The following is a 19980-nucleotide window of genomic DNA, read 5'->3' as shown; positions in this document are numbered from 1 at the left end:
GTTTTTAAATGCTTTATTATAAATATACAAAAAAATAATTTCTCAACGCTCACACAATCATGCGGTTAGTAAGAGCATGGCATACTGCAGTTAAAACTTTCATCAAACCACTCTAAAAGGTGTCGGCAAGTCATAAAGATACAAAAGAAAAATTTAGGTAGGTCCAATATGGTTTCAAAATTGTTATAAATCCATTTTGTAAGGGAAAAACTTTTAAAATAAATATAGTCAAAATTTATATAAAAGTGAAAACCTATATGATGTCTAAAAGAGGTGACGTTTGTGTAAAAAAAAATGTGTGCCAGCCACAACAGCAAAAAAGTCTATGGTCCATTTAACAAGTCTTTAAGATTGCATGAGCCTTGCTTTAGCTACAGTCTAATAAGAGACAACCTAAAATAAATAAAGCCGGCGTTCCACCTTACGTTAAATTATAAATAATTACCATACTGGTACCAACAGGTCGGCCTTCTTTACAATCTCACAGAGAGTCTAAAGTCTCAATAAATACAGAGATAAATAAACGGGAACAGATGCAGGTTACACCTGGCTCACGATTTCAGCGTCCTCGGCCACAAACCACTGGACTGGAGTCCCGTCTGCGGCTCTCTGGAGGACCAGGTTACCCGAACCCTGAGGAAGAGGCCATCACATCAGTGACACACACTCAGCAGATGCTATACGTTGTTTCGTTTAGCATGTGACGACATGATACAGATGTTTATACGCCGCGCTTTTGTGATTTTCTTATGTTACTACCGCATCATCTAAAAACCCCCCAAAAAACTACCACATCATCTATGTAGATTGAGAGGATGTTGTGTGATGGATATATCCAAGTAGATGGATAACGATACATTGCACTCAGGTGGGAGAATGTGTCAGCATTATATGAGTGACATTTCTGGAAGAGCAACAAACTGCTCAGTTTACTACAGGCCAAAAAGACAGTGTAGGAAAAGGTCTTCTGGACCAAGATTTAACTACTTGGCGAAAATGCTAAACAATGTTGTAGCAGAAAGTGAAACATGGTAGTGGCAGAGTTATGCTGTGGGGATGTTTTTCTTCAGCCGGGACAGGGAACCCCTCCCTCCCACCTTCACCACCCTGCTCCACTAGACTAGCAGCAGCAACAATTAGCAAACACCTGGGGAAACTGCGGTGAGTTCATCATAAAGAGTTCTGTATGATGATGAACTCTACATGAGTTCATCATACAGAGTTCTGTATGATGATGAACTCTACATGAGTTCATCATACAGAGTTCTGTATGATGAACTCATGTAGAGTATGAGTTCATCATACAGAGTTATGTATGACGATGAACTCTACATGAGTTCATCATACACAGTTCTGTATGACGATGAACTCTAGATGAGTTCATCATACAGTTCTGTGTGACGATGAACTCTACAGGAGTTCATCATACAGAGTTCTGTATGACGATGAACTCTACATGAGTTCATCATACAGAGTTCTGTATGACGATGAACTCTACATGAGTTCATCATACAGAACTCTGTATGATGAACTCTACATGAGTTCATCATACAGAGTTCTGTATGACGATGAACTCTACATGAGTTCATCATACAGAGTTCTGTATGACGATGAACTCTACATGAGTTCATCATACAGAGTTCTGTATGACGATGAACTCTACATGAGTTCATCATACAGAGTTCTGTATGATGATGAACTCTGCATGAGTTCATCATACAGAGTTCTGTATGATGATAAACTCTACGTGAGTTCATCATACAGAGTATTGTATGACGATGAACTCTACATGAGTTCATCGTAGGGAGTACTGTATGACAATGAACTCTACATGAGTTAGTTCAAAATACAGAATTCTGTATGACAATGAACTCTATATGAGGTAGTTCATCATAGAGTTCTGTATGACAATGAACTCTACGTGAGTTCATCATACAGAGTTCTGTATGACGATGAACTCTACATGAGTTCATCATACAGAATTCTGTATGACAATGAACTCTACATGAGTTCATCATACTGAGTTCTGTATAACGATGAACTCTACATGAGTTCATCATACAGAGTTCTGTATGATGATGAACTCTACGTGAGTTCATCATACTGAGTTCTGTATAACGATGAACTCTACATGAGTTCATCATACAGAGTTATGTATGACGATGAACTCTACATGAGTTCATCATACAGAGTTCTGTATGATGATGAACTCTACATGAGTTCATCATACAGAGTTCTGTATGACGATGAACTCTACATGAGTTCATCATACAGAGTTATGTATGACGATGAACTCTACATGAGTTCATTATACAGAGTTCTGTATGATGATGAACTCTACATGAGTTCATCATACAGAGTTATGTATGACGATGAACTCTACATGAGTTCATTATACAGAGTTCTGTATGATGATCAACTACGTGAGTTCATCATACAGAGTTCTGTATGACGATGGACTCTGCATGAGTTCATCATAGAGTTCTGTATGACAATGAACTCTACATGAGTTCATCATACAGAGTTCTGTATGACGATGAACTCTACATGAGTTAGTTCATCATACAGAGTTCTGTGATGATGAACTCTATATGAGTTAGTTAATCATACAGAGTTCTGTATGACGATGAACTCTACATGAGTTAGTTCATCATACAGAATTCTGTATGACAATGAACTCTGCATGAGTTCATCATACAGAGTTCTGTGACGATGAACTCTATATGAGTTAGTTCATCACACAGAATTTAGTATGACAATGAACTCTTTCTGCGTTACTTCATCATAAAGAGTTCTGTATGATGATGAACTCTGCATGAGTTCATCATACAGAGTTCTATATGACGAACTCTACATGAGTTCATCATACAGAGTTCTGTATGACGATGAACTCTACATGAGTTAGTTCATCATACAGAATTCTGTATGACGATGAACTCTACATGAGTTCATTATACAGAGTTCTGTATGATGATGAACTCTACGTGAGTTCATCATACTGAGTTCTGTATAACGATGAACTCTACATGAGTTCATCATACAGAGTTCTGTATGACGATGAACTCTACATGAGTTAGTTCATCATACAGAATTCTGTATGACGATGAACTCTACATGAGTTCTACATGAGTTATGAACTCTACATGAGTTATTTCATCATACAGAATTCTGTATGACGATGAACTCTACATGAGTTCATTATACAGAGTTCTGTATGATGATCAACTACGTGAGTTCATCATACAGAGTTCTGTATGACGATGAACTCTACATGAGTTCATCATACAGAGTATTGTATGACGATGAACTCTACGTGAGTTCATCATACAGAGTACTGTATGATGATGAACTCTACATGAGTTAGTTCATCATACAGAATTCTGTATGACAATGAACTCTATATGATTTAGTTCATCATACAGAGTTCTGTATGATGATGAACTCTGCATGAGTTCATCATAGAGTTCTGTATGACAATGAACTCTACATGAGTTCATCATACAGAGTTCTGTATGACGTTGAACTCTACATGAGTTAGTTAATCATACAGAGTTCTGTGATGATGAACTCTATATGAGTTAGTTCATCATACAGAGTTCTGTATGACGATGAACTCTACATGAGTTAGTTCATCATACAGAATTCTGTATGACAATGAACTCTGCATGAGTTCATCATACAGAGTTCTGTGACGATGAACTCTATATGAGTTAGTTCATCACACAGAATTTAGTATGACAATGAACTCTTTCTGCGTTACTTCATCATAAAGAGTTCTGTATGATGATGAACTCTGCATGAGTTCATCATACAGAGTTCTATATGACGAACTCTACATGAGTTCATCATACAGAGTTCTGTATGACGATGAACTCTACATGAGTTAGTTCATCATACAGAATTCTGTATGACGATGAACTCTACATGAGTTCTACATGAGTTATGAACTCTACATGAGTTATTTCATCATACAGAATTCTGTATGACGATGAACTCTACATGAGTTCATTATACAGAGTTCTGTATGATGATCAACTACGTGAGTTCATCATACAGAGTTCTGTATGACGATGAACTCTACATGAGTTCATCATACAGAGTATTGTATGACGATGAACTCTACGTGAGTTCATCATACAGAGTACTGTATGATGATGAACTCTACATGAGTTAGTTCATCATACAGAATTCTGTATGACAATGAACTCTATATGATTTAGTTCATCATACAGAGTTCTGTATGATGATGAACTCTGCATGAGTTCATCGTAGAGTTCTGTATGACAATGAACTCTACATGAGTTCATCATACAGAGTTCTGTATGACGTTGAACTCTACATGAGTTAGTTAATCATACAGAGTTCTATGATGATGAACTCTATATGAGTTAGTCCATCATACAGAGTTCTGTATGACGATGAACTCTACATGAGTTAGTTCATCATACAGAATTCTGTATGACAATGAACTCTGCATGAGTTCATCATACAGAGTTCTGTGACGATGAACTCTATATGAGTTAGTTCATCACACAGAATTTAGTATGACAATGAACTCCTTCTGCGTTACTTCATCATAAAGAGTTCTGTATGATGATGAACTCTGCATGAGTTCATCATACAGAGTTCTATATGACGAACTCTACATGAGTTCATCATACAGAGTTCTGTATGACGATGAACTCTACATGAGTTAGTTCATCATACAGAATTCTGTATGACGATGAACTCTACATGAGTTCATTATACAGAGTTCTGTATGATGATGAACTCTACGTGAGTTCATCATACAGAGTTCTGTATGATGATGAGTTCTACATGAGTTCATCATACAGAGTTCTGTATGACGATGAACTCTACATGAGTTAGTTCATCATACAGAATTCTGTATGACGATGAACTCTACATGAGTTAGTTCATCATACAGAATTCTGTATGACGATGAACTCTACATGAGTTCATTATACAGAGTTCTGTATGATGATGAACTCTACGTGAGTTCATCACACAGAGTTCTGTATGACGATGAACTCTACATGAGTTCATCATACAGAGTTATGTATGACGATAAACTCTACATGAGTTAGTTTATCATACAGAATTCTGTATGATGATGAACTCTACATGAGTTCATTATACAGAGTTCTGTATGATGATGAACTACCTGAGTTCATCATACAGAGTTCTGTATGACGATGAACTCTACATGAGTTCATTATACAGAGTTCTGTATGATGATCAACTACGTGAGTTCATCATACAGATTTCTGTATGACGATGAACTCTACGTGAGTTCATCATACAGAGTACTGTATGATGATGAACTCTACATGAGTTAGTTCATCATACAGAATTCTGTATGACAATGAACTCTATATGATTTAGTTCATCATACAGAGATCTGTATGATGATGAACTCTGCATGAGTTCATCATAGAGTTCTGTATGACAATGAACTCTACATGAGTTCATCATACAGAGTTCTCTGACGATGAACTCTATATGAGTTAGTTCATCACACAGAATTTGGTATGACGATGAACTCTTTCTGCGTTACTTCATCATAAAGAGTTCTGTATGATGATGAACTCTGCATGAGTTCATCATACAGAGTTCTGTATGATGATAAACTCTACGTGAGTTCATCATACAGAGTTCTATATGACAATGAACTCTACATGAGTTCTACATGAGTTATGAACTCTACATGAGTTATTACATCATACAGAATTCTGTATGACGAACTCTACATGAGTTCATTATACAGAGTTCTGTATGATGATGAACTCTACGTGAGTTCATCATACAGAGTTCTGTATGACGATAAACTCTACATGAGTTCATCATACAGAGTTATGTATGACGATGAACTCTACATGAGTTCATTATACAGAGTTCTGTATGATGATCAACTACATGAGTTCATCATACAGAGTATTGTATGACGATGAACTCTACATGAGTTCATCATACAGAGTACTGTATGATGATGAACTCTACATGAGTTAATTCATCATACAGAATTCTGTATTACAATGAACTCTATATGATTTAGTTCATCATACAGAGTTCTGTATGATGATGAACTCTGCATGAGTTCATCATAGAGTTCTGTATGACAATGAACTCTACATGAGTTCATCATACAGAGTTCTGTATGACGATGAACTCTACATGAGTTAGTTCATCATACAGAGTTCTGTGATGATGAACTCTATATGAGTTAGTTCATCATACAGAGTTCTGTGATGATGAACACTATATGAGTTAGTCCATCATACAGAGTTCTGTATGACTATGAACTCTATATGAGTTAGTTCATCATACAGAATTCTGTATGACAATGAACTCTACATGAGTTCATCATACAGAGTTCTGTGACGATGAACTCTATATGAGTTAGTTCATCACACAGAATTTGGTATGACGATGAACTCTTTCTGCGTTACTTCATCATAAAGAGTTCTGTATGATGATGAACTCTGCATGAGTTCATCATACAGAGTTCTGTATGACGATGAACTCTACATGAGTTCATCATACAGAATTCTGTATGACGATGAACTCTACATGAGTTCATTATACAGAGTTCTGTATGATGATGAACTCTACGTGAGTTCATCATACAGAGTTCTGTATGACGATAAACTCTACATGAGTTCATCATACAGAGTTATGTATGACGATGAACTCTACATGAGTTCATTATACAGAGTTCTGTATGATGATCAACTACGTGAGTTCATCATACAGAGTTCTGTATGACGATGAACTCTACATGAGTTCATCATACAGAGTATTGTATGACGATGAACTCTACGTGAGTTCATCATACAGAGTACTGTATGATGATGAACTCTACATGAGTTAGTTCATCATACAGAATTCTGTATGACAATGAACTCTATATGATTTAGTTCATCATACAGAGTTCTGTATGATGATGAACTCTGCATGAGTTCATCATAGAGTTCTGTATGACAATGAACTCTACATGAGTTCATCATACAGAGTTCTGTATGACGTTGAACTCTACATGAGTTATTTCATCATACAGAGTTCTGAGATGATGAACTCTATATGAGTTAGTTCATCATACAGAGTTCTGTGATGATGAACTCTATATGAGTTAGTCCATCATACAGAGTTCTGTATGACGATGAACTCTACATGTGTTAGTTCATCATACAGAATTCTGTATGACAATGAACTCTACATGAGTTCATCATACAGAGTTCTGTGACGATGAACTCTATATGAGTTAGTTCATCACACAGAATTTGGTATGACGATGAACTCTTTCTGCGTTACTTCATCATAAAGAGTTCTGTATGACGATGAACTCTACATGAGTTAGTTCATCATACAGAATTCTGTATGACGATGAACTCTACATGAGTTCATTATACAGAGTTCTGTATGATGAACTCTACATGAGTTCACCATACAGAGTTCTGTATGACGATGAACTCTACATGAGTTCATCATACAGAATTCTGTATGACGATGAACTCTACATGAGTTAGTTTATCATACAGAATTCTGTATGACGATGAACTCTACATGAGTTCATTATACAGAGTTCTGTATGATGATGAACTACGTGAGTTCATCATACAGAGTTCTGTATGACGATGAACTCTACATGAGTTCATTATACAGAGTTCTGTATGATGATGAACTACGTGAGTTCATCATACAGAGTTCTGTATGACGATGAACTCTAGATGAGTTCATCATACAGAGTATTGTATGACGATGAACGCTACATGAGTTCATCATACAGAGTACTGTATGACGATGAACGCTACATGAGTTCATCAAACAAAATTCTGTATGACAATGAACTCTATATGAGTTAGTTCATCATACAGAGATCTGTATGATGATGAACTCTGCATGAGTTCATCATAGAGTTCTGTATGACAATGAACTCTACATGAGTTCATCATACAGAGTTCTCTGACGATGAACTCTATATGAGTTAGTTCATCACACAGAATTTGGTATGACGATGAACTCTTTCTGCGTTACTTCATCATAAAGAGTTCTGTATGATGATGAACTCTGCATGAGTTCATCATACAGAGTTCTGTATGATGATAAACTCTACGTGAGATCATCATACAGAGTTCTGTATAACGATGAACTCTACATGAGTTCTACATGAGTTATGAACTCTACATGAGTTATTTCATCATACAGAATTCTGAGACATGAACAACTGATTATTGAGATTCACAGATTATGATGATAACTCTACGTGAGTTCATCATACAGAGTTCTATATACTCTACATGAGTTCATCATACAGAGTATGTATGACGATGATCTCTACATGAGTTCATTATACAGAGTTCTGTATGATGATCAACTACATGAGTTCATCATACAGAGTATTGTATGACGATGAACTCTACATGAGTTCATCATACAGAGTTCTGTATGATGATGAACTCTACATGAGTTAGTTCATCATACAGAATTCTGTATGACAATGAACTCTATATGATTTAGTTCATCATACAGAGTTCTGTATGATGATGAACTCTGAATGAGTTCATCATAGAGTTCTGTATGACAATGAACTCTACATGAGTTCATCATACAGAGTTCTGTATGACGATGAACTCTACATGAGTTAGTTCATCATACAGAGTTCTGTGATGATGAACTCTATATGAGTTAGTTCATCATACAGAGTTCTGTGATGATGAACACTATATGAGTTAGTCCATCATACAGAGTTCTGTATGACGATGAACTCTATATGAGTTAGTTCATCATCCAGAATTCTGTATGACAATGAACTCTACATGAGTTCATCATACAGAGTTCTGTGACGATGAACTCTATATGAGTTAGTTCATCACACAGAATTTGGTATGACGATGAACTCTTTCTGCGTTACTTCATCATAAAGAGTTCTGTATGATGATGAACTCTACATGAGTTCATCATACAGAGTTCTGTATGACGATGAACTCTACATGAGTTCATCATACAGAATTCTGTATGACGATGAACTCTACATGAGTTCATTATACAGAGTTCTGTATGATGATGAACTCTACGTGAGTTCATCATACAGAGTTCTGTATGACGATAAACTCTACATGAGTTCATCATACAGAGTTATGTATGACGATGAACTCTACATGAGTTCATAATACAGAGTTCTGTATGATGATCAACTACGTGAGTTCATCATACAGAGTTCTGTATGACGATGTACTCTACATGAGTTCATCATACAGAGTATTGTATGACGATGAACTCTACATGAGTTCATCATACAGAGTACTGTATGACGATGAACTCTACATGAGTTCATCATACAGAGTACTGTATGATGATGAACTCTACATGAGTTAGTTCATCATACAGAATTCTGTATGACAATGAACTCTATATGATTTAGTTCATCATACAGAGTTCTGTATGATGATGAACTCTGCATGAGTTCATCATAGAGTTCTGTATGACAATGAACTCTACATGAGTTCATCATACAGAGTTCTGTATGACGTTGAACTCTACATGAGTTAGTTCATCATACAGAGTTCTGTGATGATGAACTCTATATGAGTTAGTTCATCATACAGAGTTCTGTGATGATGAACTCTATATGAGTTAGTCCATCATACAGAGTTCTGTATGACGATGAACTCTACATGAGTTAGTTCATCATACAGAATTCTGTATGACAATGAACTCTTTCTGCGTTACTTCATCATAAAGAGTTCTGTATGACGATGAACTCTACATGAGTTCATCATACAGAATTCTGTATGACGATGAAGTCTACATGAGTTCATTATACAGAGTTCTGTATGACGATGAACTCTACATGAGTTCATCATACAGAGTTCTGTATGACGATGAACTCTACATGAGTTCATCATACAGAGTTATGTATGACGATGAACTCTACATGAGTTAGTTCATCATACAGAATTCTGTATGACGATGAACTCTACATGAGTTCATTATACAGAGTTCTGTATGATGATGAACTCTACGTGAGTTCATCATACAGAGTTCTGTATGACGATGAACTCTACATGAGTTCATCATACAGAGTTATGTATGACGATGAACTCTACATGAGTTAGTTTATCATACAGAATTCTGTATGACGATGAACTCTACATGAGTTCATTATACAGAGTTCTGTATGACAATGAACTCTACATGAGTTCATCATACAGAGTTATGTATGACGATGAACTCTACATGAGTTCATCATACAGAGTTCTGTATGACGTTGAACTCTACATGAGTTAGTTCATCATACAGAGTTCTGTGACGATGAACTCTATATGAGTTAGTTCATCATACAGAGTTCTGTATGACGATGAACTCTACATGAGTTAGTTCATCATACAGAATTCTGTATGACAATGAACTCTACATGAGTTCATCATACAGAGTTCTGTGACGATGAACTCTATATGAGTTAGTTCATCACACAGAATTTGGTATGACGATGAACTCTTTCTGCGTTACTTCATCATACAGAGTTCTGTATGACGATGAACTCTACATGAGTTCATCATACAGAATTCTGTATGACGATGAACTCTACATGAGTTAGTTCATCATACAGAATTCTGTATGACAATGAACTCTATATGAGTTAGTTCATCATACAGAGTTCTGTATGATGATGAACTCTGCATGAGTTCATCATACAGAGTTCTATATGACAATGTACTCTACATGAGTTCATCATACAGAGTTCTGTATGATGATAAACTCTACGTGAGTTCATCATACAGAGTTCTATATGACAATGAACTCTACATGAGTTCATCATACAGATTTCTGTATGACGATAAACTTTATATGAGTTTATCATACAGAACACTACTTCTCAGTCCCACTCTTCTAAGATTAGTTGTATATTGCATAATGCAAATCAGAGTTGTGACGACGCGCTGAAGGTGGAGTTACAGAAAAGGTAGGAGCTTCTTTAAGAGACAGACCGATTTCAAGACGTTAAATTACTTAGTCAAATTTCTTTTATAGGTATTAAAGGTGCCTTATTTTTTAAATAACACTTCAGTAATTAAAAATCCAATTAAAATTTTATAGTTTTTGAGTCTTTATAGACCCAGAAATGTACCATAAATCTATGCCATAAATGGCTTGTGGTTTTCATGCAAAACTGTAAATTAATTCAATTTAGTGTGGGCATGTACCAATGTCCTTATAATAACAAAAATGACATTATTAACTCTGCAGGTGCAATGGATGGCTACAGAAATGTTAATGGTACCAGTGTTCGTTCAGTACCGACCTGTTCAAAGGGGGGCAGGTGAGGAGAGGTCGGGCTCATCATGCTCTGATGTTCTCCACAGCTCGGCCAGAACTTCTGCAGCTGATTCCTCTGGTGCCAGGATTTCAGCTCCTCTGACACGATCTCGCGGGGCAGCAGCCTGACGGTGTGGTTCGGGTAGTCTTTCAGCGAAGGAGTTCGGACCAGCCTGGTGTACGGCGGCGGGGGCTTCAGGATGCTTCTCTGGCACAGAGTTCCTCTTTGCAGATTGTGAACCTCTGGAGTTGCAGTCAGGAGGCCCTTACTGGTGTCCGTGTCTCGAGGCGACAGAGGCCCGTTTCCTGGTGTGGGTCTGACCTGTCCGCGGAAACAGGACAACTCCTTCGTCTGTGCCCCGAAGTGGAATCCGTAAGGCGGAGGGCAGAGCTTGGGAATATCGGTGGGTCTGTCCCTTCCAGGAGAGCAGACGGAGAAGGAGGAGGAGGAATGCTCTGAGCTGCTGTCCTCTGAGCTGCACTGATGCGGCCGCGGAGGGGAGAACTCTGGAGAGTGCACCACGGTTTCTGGGCCGCACCGCTGCAGAGGCGGGTGGACCCGGCCGCGGCAGCTCTCTGAGCCGAGCCGCTCTATGTCGATGGTCAGCTTCTTTTTGGGAAGTCTGTGGAGACATAAGACAATCATTAACCATAAAAGTAAATATGGCAAGCCAGTTTATGACAATTAAACATTTTTTTGCGTATCTTTTTTTTAAATTCAGTTAGTTTTTTAGTCTGAGCATGTTCCTGAAACCAGCTGGCTTCCTATTTGACGAACATCTCAGACTTCATTATCAATTTAATTCTGACTTGTCATGTGTTGTTAGGCTCTGTGAATGTTACTTTGGACATGAATGGTTTGTTCACCTGAAAGACTGAGAGTACTGTCGGCGTACGAGCAGCTCTGGAGTGGAGGGGGCGCTGGTGGAGTGGTTGTTTCGTAAAGCAGAGTTCCTGACAAACTGAGTCAGAGGAATCCTGCAGCTCTCTGCAGACACCGGAGCTGCTGCTGGACTACTGCACTCAATAAAGCAGGGACAATGGATTCTGTTAAAAATCACAAACATGTCGGAGTGTTCACAGTATAAAGCACTAACTTTAAAAGCCCTGAAAACATTGAGTCAGTATGTCTCAATTTGTCTCAAACCTCTCATACCTGGACCTGCTTCTGCTAGCTGGTTGAGGTTTAGTTGATCTCTGGTAAGGCTGATCCAGACTGGTTTCTTTCCACGGGGAGTTCTGGATTGGAGAGCGTTCATGCTCTGGAGACTGATGAGGCGACTGCAGGGGGTCTGAGTCTGAGGTGTCCAACACTGGGGGTGAGAGTGGGCAAGACGATTCTACATCTGGAGAGAACAGCAAAAAAATGACACGGAAAAAGATTTTTGCTTACAGAGTCAAACAAGAAAATTTATCAAGAAAAAAAAAAAAAATTAAACATCACCTATTCTGTTTATTTCAGAGTCTGTTTTACAGTGTGGTTTTACCTCGGTAACAGATGTGTAAGACTCACCATCATCCAGAGCCACCACATCAGAAAGGGAGCTGTCATCAGACGTATCTGCAGAGAAGAGGACATCTTCGTCACACTCCCTGCATTGTGCGGCTTGTCCTCCGGGGGGCAGCGGCGTCACTCACCTTTACTCGGGCTGCTAGAGATGGAGATGCACGGTGAATTGCACTCACTCTTGATCCTGTGCTGGAAAACGGCCTCCTGCAGATCCTTCACTTTCTTCTCTTCCCTTCTGCACTGCTGGAGCCGGCTCTTCTTCTGTGGTTTGCTGAGGTTCTCTTCGAGGGAGAGTTTTCGGGCCGCCTCGTAAATCTGCCGCTGGACTGCCAAGTCAGTTTCCAGAGCTTGTAACTCTGGATCCTGGGACAAAGCGAAACACGGAAACTTATTTCACCCCCCTGCTTATTCTTTTTGTCATCTACAGCGAGAACCAACGAGGTGGCGTTTGGTACCTGCTGGTCCTGAAGGATCAGACCTTCGTCCAGTTTGAAAGACGCTCCGATCCTCCTCCTAACCCGAGGCGGCTTCTCATCGGGCAGCAGAGGAAAGTCTGAGGGGATTGAGCCAGTCAGTTCCTGTGGAGAGAAAAGAAAACGTCGAACGACGGGACAAGAATAAGTCTCACGATAAGAAGTTAAATATTGTGTGTCTGTTCAGAGAGAATACCAGCTAAAACATTGAACTATCTCCTGAATTTCCAGGGGGTCACTTACCGCCTCCCTGATGCAGAGTTTTCGAAGCTCCAGCAGGCAGAGCTCCAGACGCTCTTCCAGAGATTGATGCTTCAGTTTCAGGGCTCTGGTGTGAGTGGTCGGGTCCTTCAGTGGAGAGGTGGGGCTGTCTGGGCCTGCAGCAAATACAAACACGACATCTTGACTAGCAGGGCACCGGTAAACCGATTTACAGGAGGTGTTTTCATAATTCTGTTTGTCCGATAATATTCTCTAGAAAGCTAGAGGCATTCACAAAACAGCTGTTTTTTTTTCTTTTTAACTGAGATTAAATGTTTTTACTAACTAGTTGTACTAGATTTTAATTAGATATTTGAGTAAAGAATGCTTATCCCAAACAGACAGACAGATGGCCATTCTGTTCACACTAGTTTGTAATAAAGATGTTAAAAACCATGCATCATTCTCTTTCTACTCTACATTTCTATGCTACCTTAACTTGGATTATAAAATATGACTATTGTAGTTGTCATTTGACACGATATGAAAAGGTCAGTATTGACTTTATACTGACTTAATCGTGTGAACTATGAAGTGTGAACTGTGCTGATGTTGGATTCCTGTTCAGTGTTGTCTTTACCAGAGTGCAAGATAATCCCACTGTCCGTGTCGCTGATCTCTTCTTTGCTCTCCATGGCTGTCATCTTGACTATCAGTTCTCAGGTTGATCACCTGTTGAGTCAAGCAAAGCGAAATGAATGAAGAGAAAAATAAGACAGCTCACTTAAGAGAAGGTTCCTGTGTTTTCATGCCACATGGCTTCAATTCTCCTCCCTCTGCTGCTTTACTTAACAAAAGTGAATGACTGGCGGGTGTTCTTTTTACACCCTTGTCTCCCACCTCCCCCTCCTCTTCGTTTTCTCTCCCATGGCCGGTCACAAAAGATGCAGACCCCCGTGGCTGACTCGGCACATGTGCAGGGGTCAATCTGAATCGTGGCGCCATGGTTACGGGGCACGGGGCGACTGGCCAGGGGAGCGTGTCAGCGCGAGTCGCATCACGGGGCGTTTAAAGAACCTCAGAACCAAAACAGAAAGCAGATGGCAGCGGGAGTGACCCCCGAACCCCCCCCCCCCACTCCCTGCCTTTCTGCACCTGTTCTCCCTCACTGCACCCCTCCCTCGGTTTCCATTCAACCAGTGTCCCCAGAATCCTCTGGGGGGCTTTGAAGTGGAAGAATGTCCTCAAACACGCAGCATCTCATCACAGGATCCGTGCACGGCGCGAAGCTTCTCCTTTTCACCTAAACACTCTGCAGAGCTGCTGTTCACGTCCTGCTCGGCTGCATCGCTGCTCCTCAGAGAGCATGTGACGGGGAATCGGCAAGAAGACGCAACAACAAGAGGAAAGCAGGAAGAACAACAAGATGTTTTTCTGTAGAGCTGAAACAATTACAGGAGGATGTGAAGGGATCAGACTGAAGACGGACTCTTCGTGTTCTTCTTACTTTTATTTCTTTTAAACCTGTAGTTCCCAAACCTTTTCATCCTCAAAAGTCTCCGGGGAGGAGATTGTAACCCTCATTTTCCACAGAGTTAGTTCAGTAATGGCAGCCAATATATCACTTTCATCTCAATGTATTACTCGCAAAATTAACCTCTGAAAGCTCCACACTTTTTGGATCATAACCCCAAGTGGGGGCGGAAGACAAATTTTGGACCCGCTGAGTTAAACTATTCAAATGAGTTGATAAAGCTAAGCATAGTCATGTTTCAAAGTAGCTTCAGCCCCAAAAATAAGTAAAATTTTAGGATAATTTGCTGGGGTCAATCTTCCACGCCAGAAGTGGGCTTGAAAATCTGTCAAGGACAAATTTGCTACAAAGATTTCTGACATTTCTTAAAACTATTTAGGAATCCTACAAAATTACTTCTTTAAAACTTGATTGAAAATTAGAATTTAACAATGGTGGCAGCATTATGCTTCAAAGCTTGTGTAATTATGACATGTTATGTTCACAAAAAACCTCAAACTACTGATGGTGTTCTGTGTTTGTAAACACAATGACTTAACGCTCCTCCTCCGCCTCGTCTGAAAAAGCTGCAGAAAACCAAAGGTGTAAACCAGAAAACTAAACTTGTCACTGCAACATTATTATTATTTAAATAGAGAATGCAAAGTGGCTATTTTTAAGATTAGAGAAAACAAATTTTGTGACTTGGAAAATTTAAGTGTCGGCTTACGATTAAACCATAAATCTAGGGGAGTAAATGGTCAATAAAACAACGTTAGAAGATCTTTGGTGGTTTACTGATGGCCCCAAATCATCCGGAGCTCAGGGCCTTGGAAAATCTTGGGTTGCCCCTGTTTTAAAGCATGCCTCTAGTTTTCCTATTAATACGGAGCACAAAGCAGCCTCTGTGTTAATATCAAGTAAACAAACCCTCCAGTGGACAGAAATACAGGATGGGAGGAGGGTTGACACAAAGTCATGCAGACTGTCGCTGAAACATCACCGTTTAATCCCCAGCTCCTGTCTGAACTGCTGTGTTTGGAGATTGATATCGGGCCCTTTCCTGTAGCTATGAGGAAGACTCTTAGCCTGTGTGAGTCAGGACCCTCTGTGACAGGATATTATTGTGCATCCCACTGCTCTGACCCATTCATTACGGCAGCTCATGTGAACTGACGCAGCCGGCGATCACAATGAGGCAAATGCTCGGCAGCTTGAGTCAGTAAAACAACTCTGCAACAAAAGGCCAGTATCAGCCGGCCAGGGCCCTCGCAAATCTGCTGCCGCCGCAGTATCTGCTGACGGCTGACGGCTCGTTGGGAAGGAGAGCCGTGTGGAGTTTTTGGCGTGGGGATTTTGGGGGGAATGTTGCCCTCGCAGACACATGGCTCCATGTTGCAGCAATCTGAAAGCTGAAGACGTCAACATGAATTAAGCCACAGGCGGGGTAGTGTGGGATTTACCCCGCTTACACCTCATAAGTGTCTGAAGAGTTTCACAAGAGTTTGTGGTTGGAGGGTCTGGGCTGAGCGAGTGAATGGCTGAGTGGGTGGATGGGTTTGGGGTCGGAGTTGCATCTTATTGCCAAAATGCTGATTTGTCATAAGAGTTTGTAGGAACCTGAAGCTGTAGGAGTGTTGAAATGTTTCTGGGAATCAGAGCAAATAAAAAAAACTGCTCGGGATCCTGGTGATAGCAGTGCCTCCACCCTCCAGACTCCACTGATGGATTCATAAACATCTTAATTGGTGAGACAGTGCCATCTTCGCGAATGATGACTATCTGTAAACACGTGGAAGGATGAAAGCAACCCTCATCCTCACAGTTCACTGGCCCTCGACGGCATAACGTCCACGGAAGTTGATGTTTAGGACAAGACATCATGATGCGTACTTTCTGTCTCCCAGACTTCCCACACCGCCCTTTCCCATGAGCCCCTCGGAGCTGCGGGCCGCTGGATTGCAGCCACCACCACTCTGCTCATTACCACTGTGGTCGGGCCTGGAATTACCAACGGGGACCGGTCTCAACTGAGGAAGCAGCGAGGCTCGCATGAAACCAGATCCGGGCCCTGCTGGAACCCTATAATTAAGATTTTCCTGCTGAATGCTGATACTTTGCGAGAAAACCCAAACGACTTTACAGCTCGCTTTTATTTCAGCCTGACGGAAAGCCAAAATCCATTCAGCAAAAAAAAAAAAAAAAAAAGAAAAAAAAAGAAGGGGATCAGCTCCATGCGAAGCACGGGCCGCTGGAGGAGAGAAGTGCATAGACAAGGGGGAGCGGCAGAGGAAAGGGAGGAGCTGCTGGATTACGAAAGGAGGCACAAGAAAGACAGAAGTTTGCAGAGATATCGAAGGAACTCTTTACAAAAGGAGGCCGGGAAGACAGGTAGCAGTTCACAAAGTGTTCCTGTGAGCAGACAACAGCAGTAATAATTAAGCACCATGCCGGCCTCCTCCCAGTCACCGAAGGCCATATGCTCTCCAGACCTCTGTCACAGCCCAATGACAAGAACCAATAAGAGACCGGCGTCATTGTTCTCCAGAGACTGAAGGATCGAAGGCTGTCCCTCTAGGCCAGCGTCCTTTCTGAGGCCTCTGACAGAGCGGCCACTTCAGGCCACCGGTCGGATGGAGTTACAGCTCAGCACAGTCACAAAAATGACAACAAAAAAAGACAAAAGAGGCAGGGCGCTCCAGTGGCAATAATAACAGCACAAAGGTGTTGGGGGACAACACTTCCCGTCTGTTAACATGTGGAATAGAGGAGATCTTGTTTATTCTGCTGCTGAGGAGACAAACAGGCACAAACAGAACCGCCTGCTGCTCCACAGGAGTCCTGGGGAGTGAAAACATCCACATTTCATTCAGCCGACAGCAAACAGTGACTGGCTCGCATTTATTTACAGCATAATTTGAACACGTTGTTTTATTTTTTATTGCTTTTAGCTGATTCAACTGTTCCAAACCGGATTAAGCGAATTAAAATCCTTCACTGGGCGTAGATTATACAAACAAGATGAGTAGGACGGAGTGAGAAATAACTAGGGTGTGCGTGTGGGCATCAATAAGTTGCGCAAACTTGTTTCTTAACGTTTTTTGCACGCTTTTGATAGTTTGCGCTGCGTTTTTGTGCGGATACCACAAAATGCACAAACATTTTCTAAATAATGCAATGTCGTAAAAATGTATTCCCAGGCTGTTGTGTTATATGTTTTCTGCCTTTCCGAACAAATGACCCAAAAAGTGTTAAAACCGATGTTTTTAATATGAATCTCAATAGCACAAAAAAAGTGCTGCATTCAAAACTCAGCGTTTAAAATAATCGAAAGTCAACATAGATACACGAAATGAATCCAGTGTAGATCCAGAGTTAAGGTACCAAGAGGAGACATTATATTGACCTCTAGCCTATTGCAATGGAGTTAAAAATGGCTGTGAAACGTAAATCACGACTGTTCGCCTTCATTTAGACAAATTGCATGCTGTTAAAAGTTCAATGTGGCTGGGCTCGTCGTACGAAACTTCATTTCTCAGATAAAAAAAAAAAAAGTTCTTCCACCTTCCCTTTGCTTCCCATTAAGCCACTTAAACGCCTCAAACTTTTCATGGACTCTTCCGGTCGTACCGTTTAGGCTTTGCTCTTAAGCGACAGAAAATATACATATATTGTTTTTGTCCTACCAGGTGGTTCGTGTTGTTCTCCTCTACAGCATCCTTTCTGCAGCCGCAGCAGCTTTGAGGACTTTTTCTCCGGCTGGATGTGAGGAGCGCCTGGGACATCTGCTCAGGCAGGACAGATCCACTCCCCACGAAGGGGTGGGAATGATCCGAATTGATGTTTAAACCAATAATAGTTATCAAACAGCGACTATTACTCTCATAGCATCCTCTTTTACATTTTTAGATCGGCTTTATTTCATCATTTCGGGTAGTTTGGATTATCTGTGCGTATATTTTAGTTTTAACCGCGTCCTCTCCCCCCCAGGGATGTTTGAGATGGTTTCGTCCAGCTCCGCTGACTTCCCAGGCACGCGCCTGTCTGCAGAGGAGAGGAGGGGGCTTTTAATTGAAAAGAGGCACAAAAGAAGAAGAAGGACGCTGGCTTCACTGAAACACCAACAGCTGGCGAGTCAGTAGAGGGAAATAATAAACCTGGTTTCTTCACTGGATTTAAGTTACTTCGCGTGAACAAACGAAGCCCAAATTGCTTCCCCTCCAACTCCAATTTAGCGGAGCAGTTTTCTTTTCGGGCTTTTGTTTCCAGGACTTTTAAAACAAATGCAACTAAAAGCTGTTTTAAAAATTTGTGCTTCGTCATGAGAGAGCAAGACTTGAAAAAAGGAAGAGAATCCAGAGCAGAGCAGCATGAAGAGTTTCCTTAACTTTGCTAAACAGGCCAACTAAACACGTGTGTTTTACTTTCAAATGAATTGCAGGTTCAAATCAAATAAGCCAAGATGTAAACACACAGACCAGATTCTGTCTTTTCACCCCACTGATCTTCTTTTTCCTTCAAGAGATCAGAGAGAGCGTATTTGTTGTCATGACTTTTGAGTCCCTGAATCTTAAAAAAAAAGATTTTTCTTTGTTTTTTTTTTCAACAATGGAAAATCTGTTGTCTGAATACATAAAAATGCATGTCAAATCTGCTCTCATATGAAGAGTCTTATTCTGCTAATTTATAAAATTGGAAAACTTTCACTAGGCTGTAATTAATTCACTGGGCACAATTTAAAGTCCGAAATGCAGGTATTTCTTTTTAAATAGTTCATTCTGCTTGAAAGAAGAAAAATAAAATGGAACTCTATGTAATATATTATGTAATAATTTAAACTCAATTACAAGATTCAGTCATATCTATCAGGATCTTAACGCTATTTGATTCAAAATTAAATTTCAATATCTAAAGTCATGCTATCAGATTAAGTCATTATTATGAGGTTCAAAGAATTGTTCAATGAA

At 40.1% G+C, this 19980-nt stretch overlaps 1 protein-coding gene across 1 annotated transcript; it reads right to left on the bottom strand.

Moving 5' to 3' along the window:
• Positions 1–2: 2 nt before the first annotated feature.
• On the bottom strand, positions 3–18772 carry inavaa (innate immunity activator a). Its single transcript, XM_055049960.1, has 10 exons — positions 18700–18772; positions 14141–14232; positions 13543–13676; positions 13282–13404; positions 12955–13189; positions 12830–12877; positions 12473–12662; positions 12184–12333; positions 11303–11939; positions 3–633 (listed from the first exon to the last, which is right to left on the bottom strand). Exons 2-10 carry the CDS (start codon positions 14202–14204, stop codon positions 541–543), a joined length of 1674 nt encoding a protein of 557 aa, XP_054905935.1. The 5' UTR covers positions 14205–14232; positions 18700–18772; the 3' UTR covers positions 3–540.
• Positions 18773–19980: the final 1208 nt, after the last annotated feature.

Source organism: Poeciliopsis prolifica, unplaced genomic scaffold (assembly GCF_027474105.1).
Source record: "Poeciliopsis prolifica strain line A6 unplaced genomic scaffold, Auburn_PproV2 SCAFFOLD029, whole genome shotgun sequence".
Classification (NCBI taxonomy): domain Eukaryota; kingdom Metazoa; phylum Chordata; class Actinopteri; order Cyprinodontiformes; family Poeciliidae; genus Poeciliopsis; species Poeciliopsis prolifica.
This window is presented reverse-complemented; position numbering and strand designations above follow the sequence as displayed.

Excerpts from the sequence above, each read along its gene's own strand:
- inavaa (XM_055049960.1), bottom strand. The coding sequence starts at position 14,204 with ATGACAGCCATGGAGAGCAAAGAAGAGATCAGCGACACGGACAGTGGG. Across the intron at positions 12,334-12,472 it reads GCTAGCAGAAGCAGGTCCAG|TAGTCCAGCAGCAGCTCCGG; the intron begins GTATGAGAGGTT and ends TATTGAGTGCAG. Across the intron at positions 11,940-12,183 it reads CAGTACTCTCAGTCTTTCAG|ACTTCCCAAAAAGAAGCTGA; the intron begins GTGAACAAACCA and ends ATGTCTCCACAG.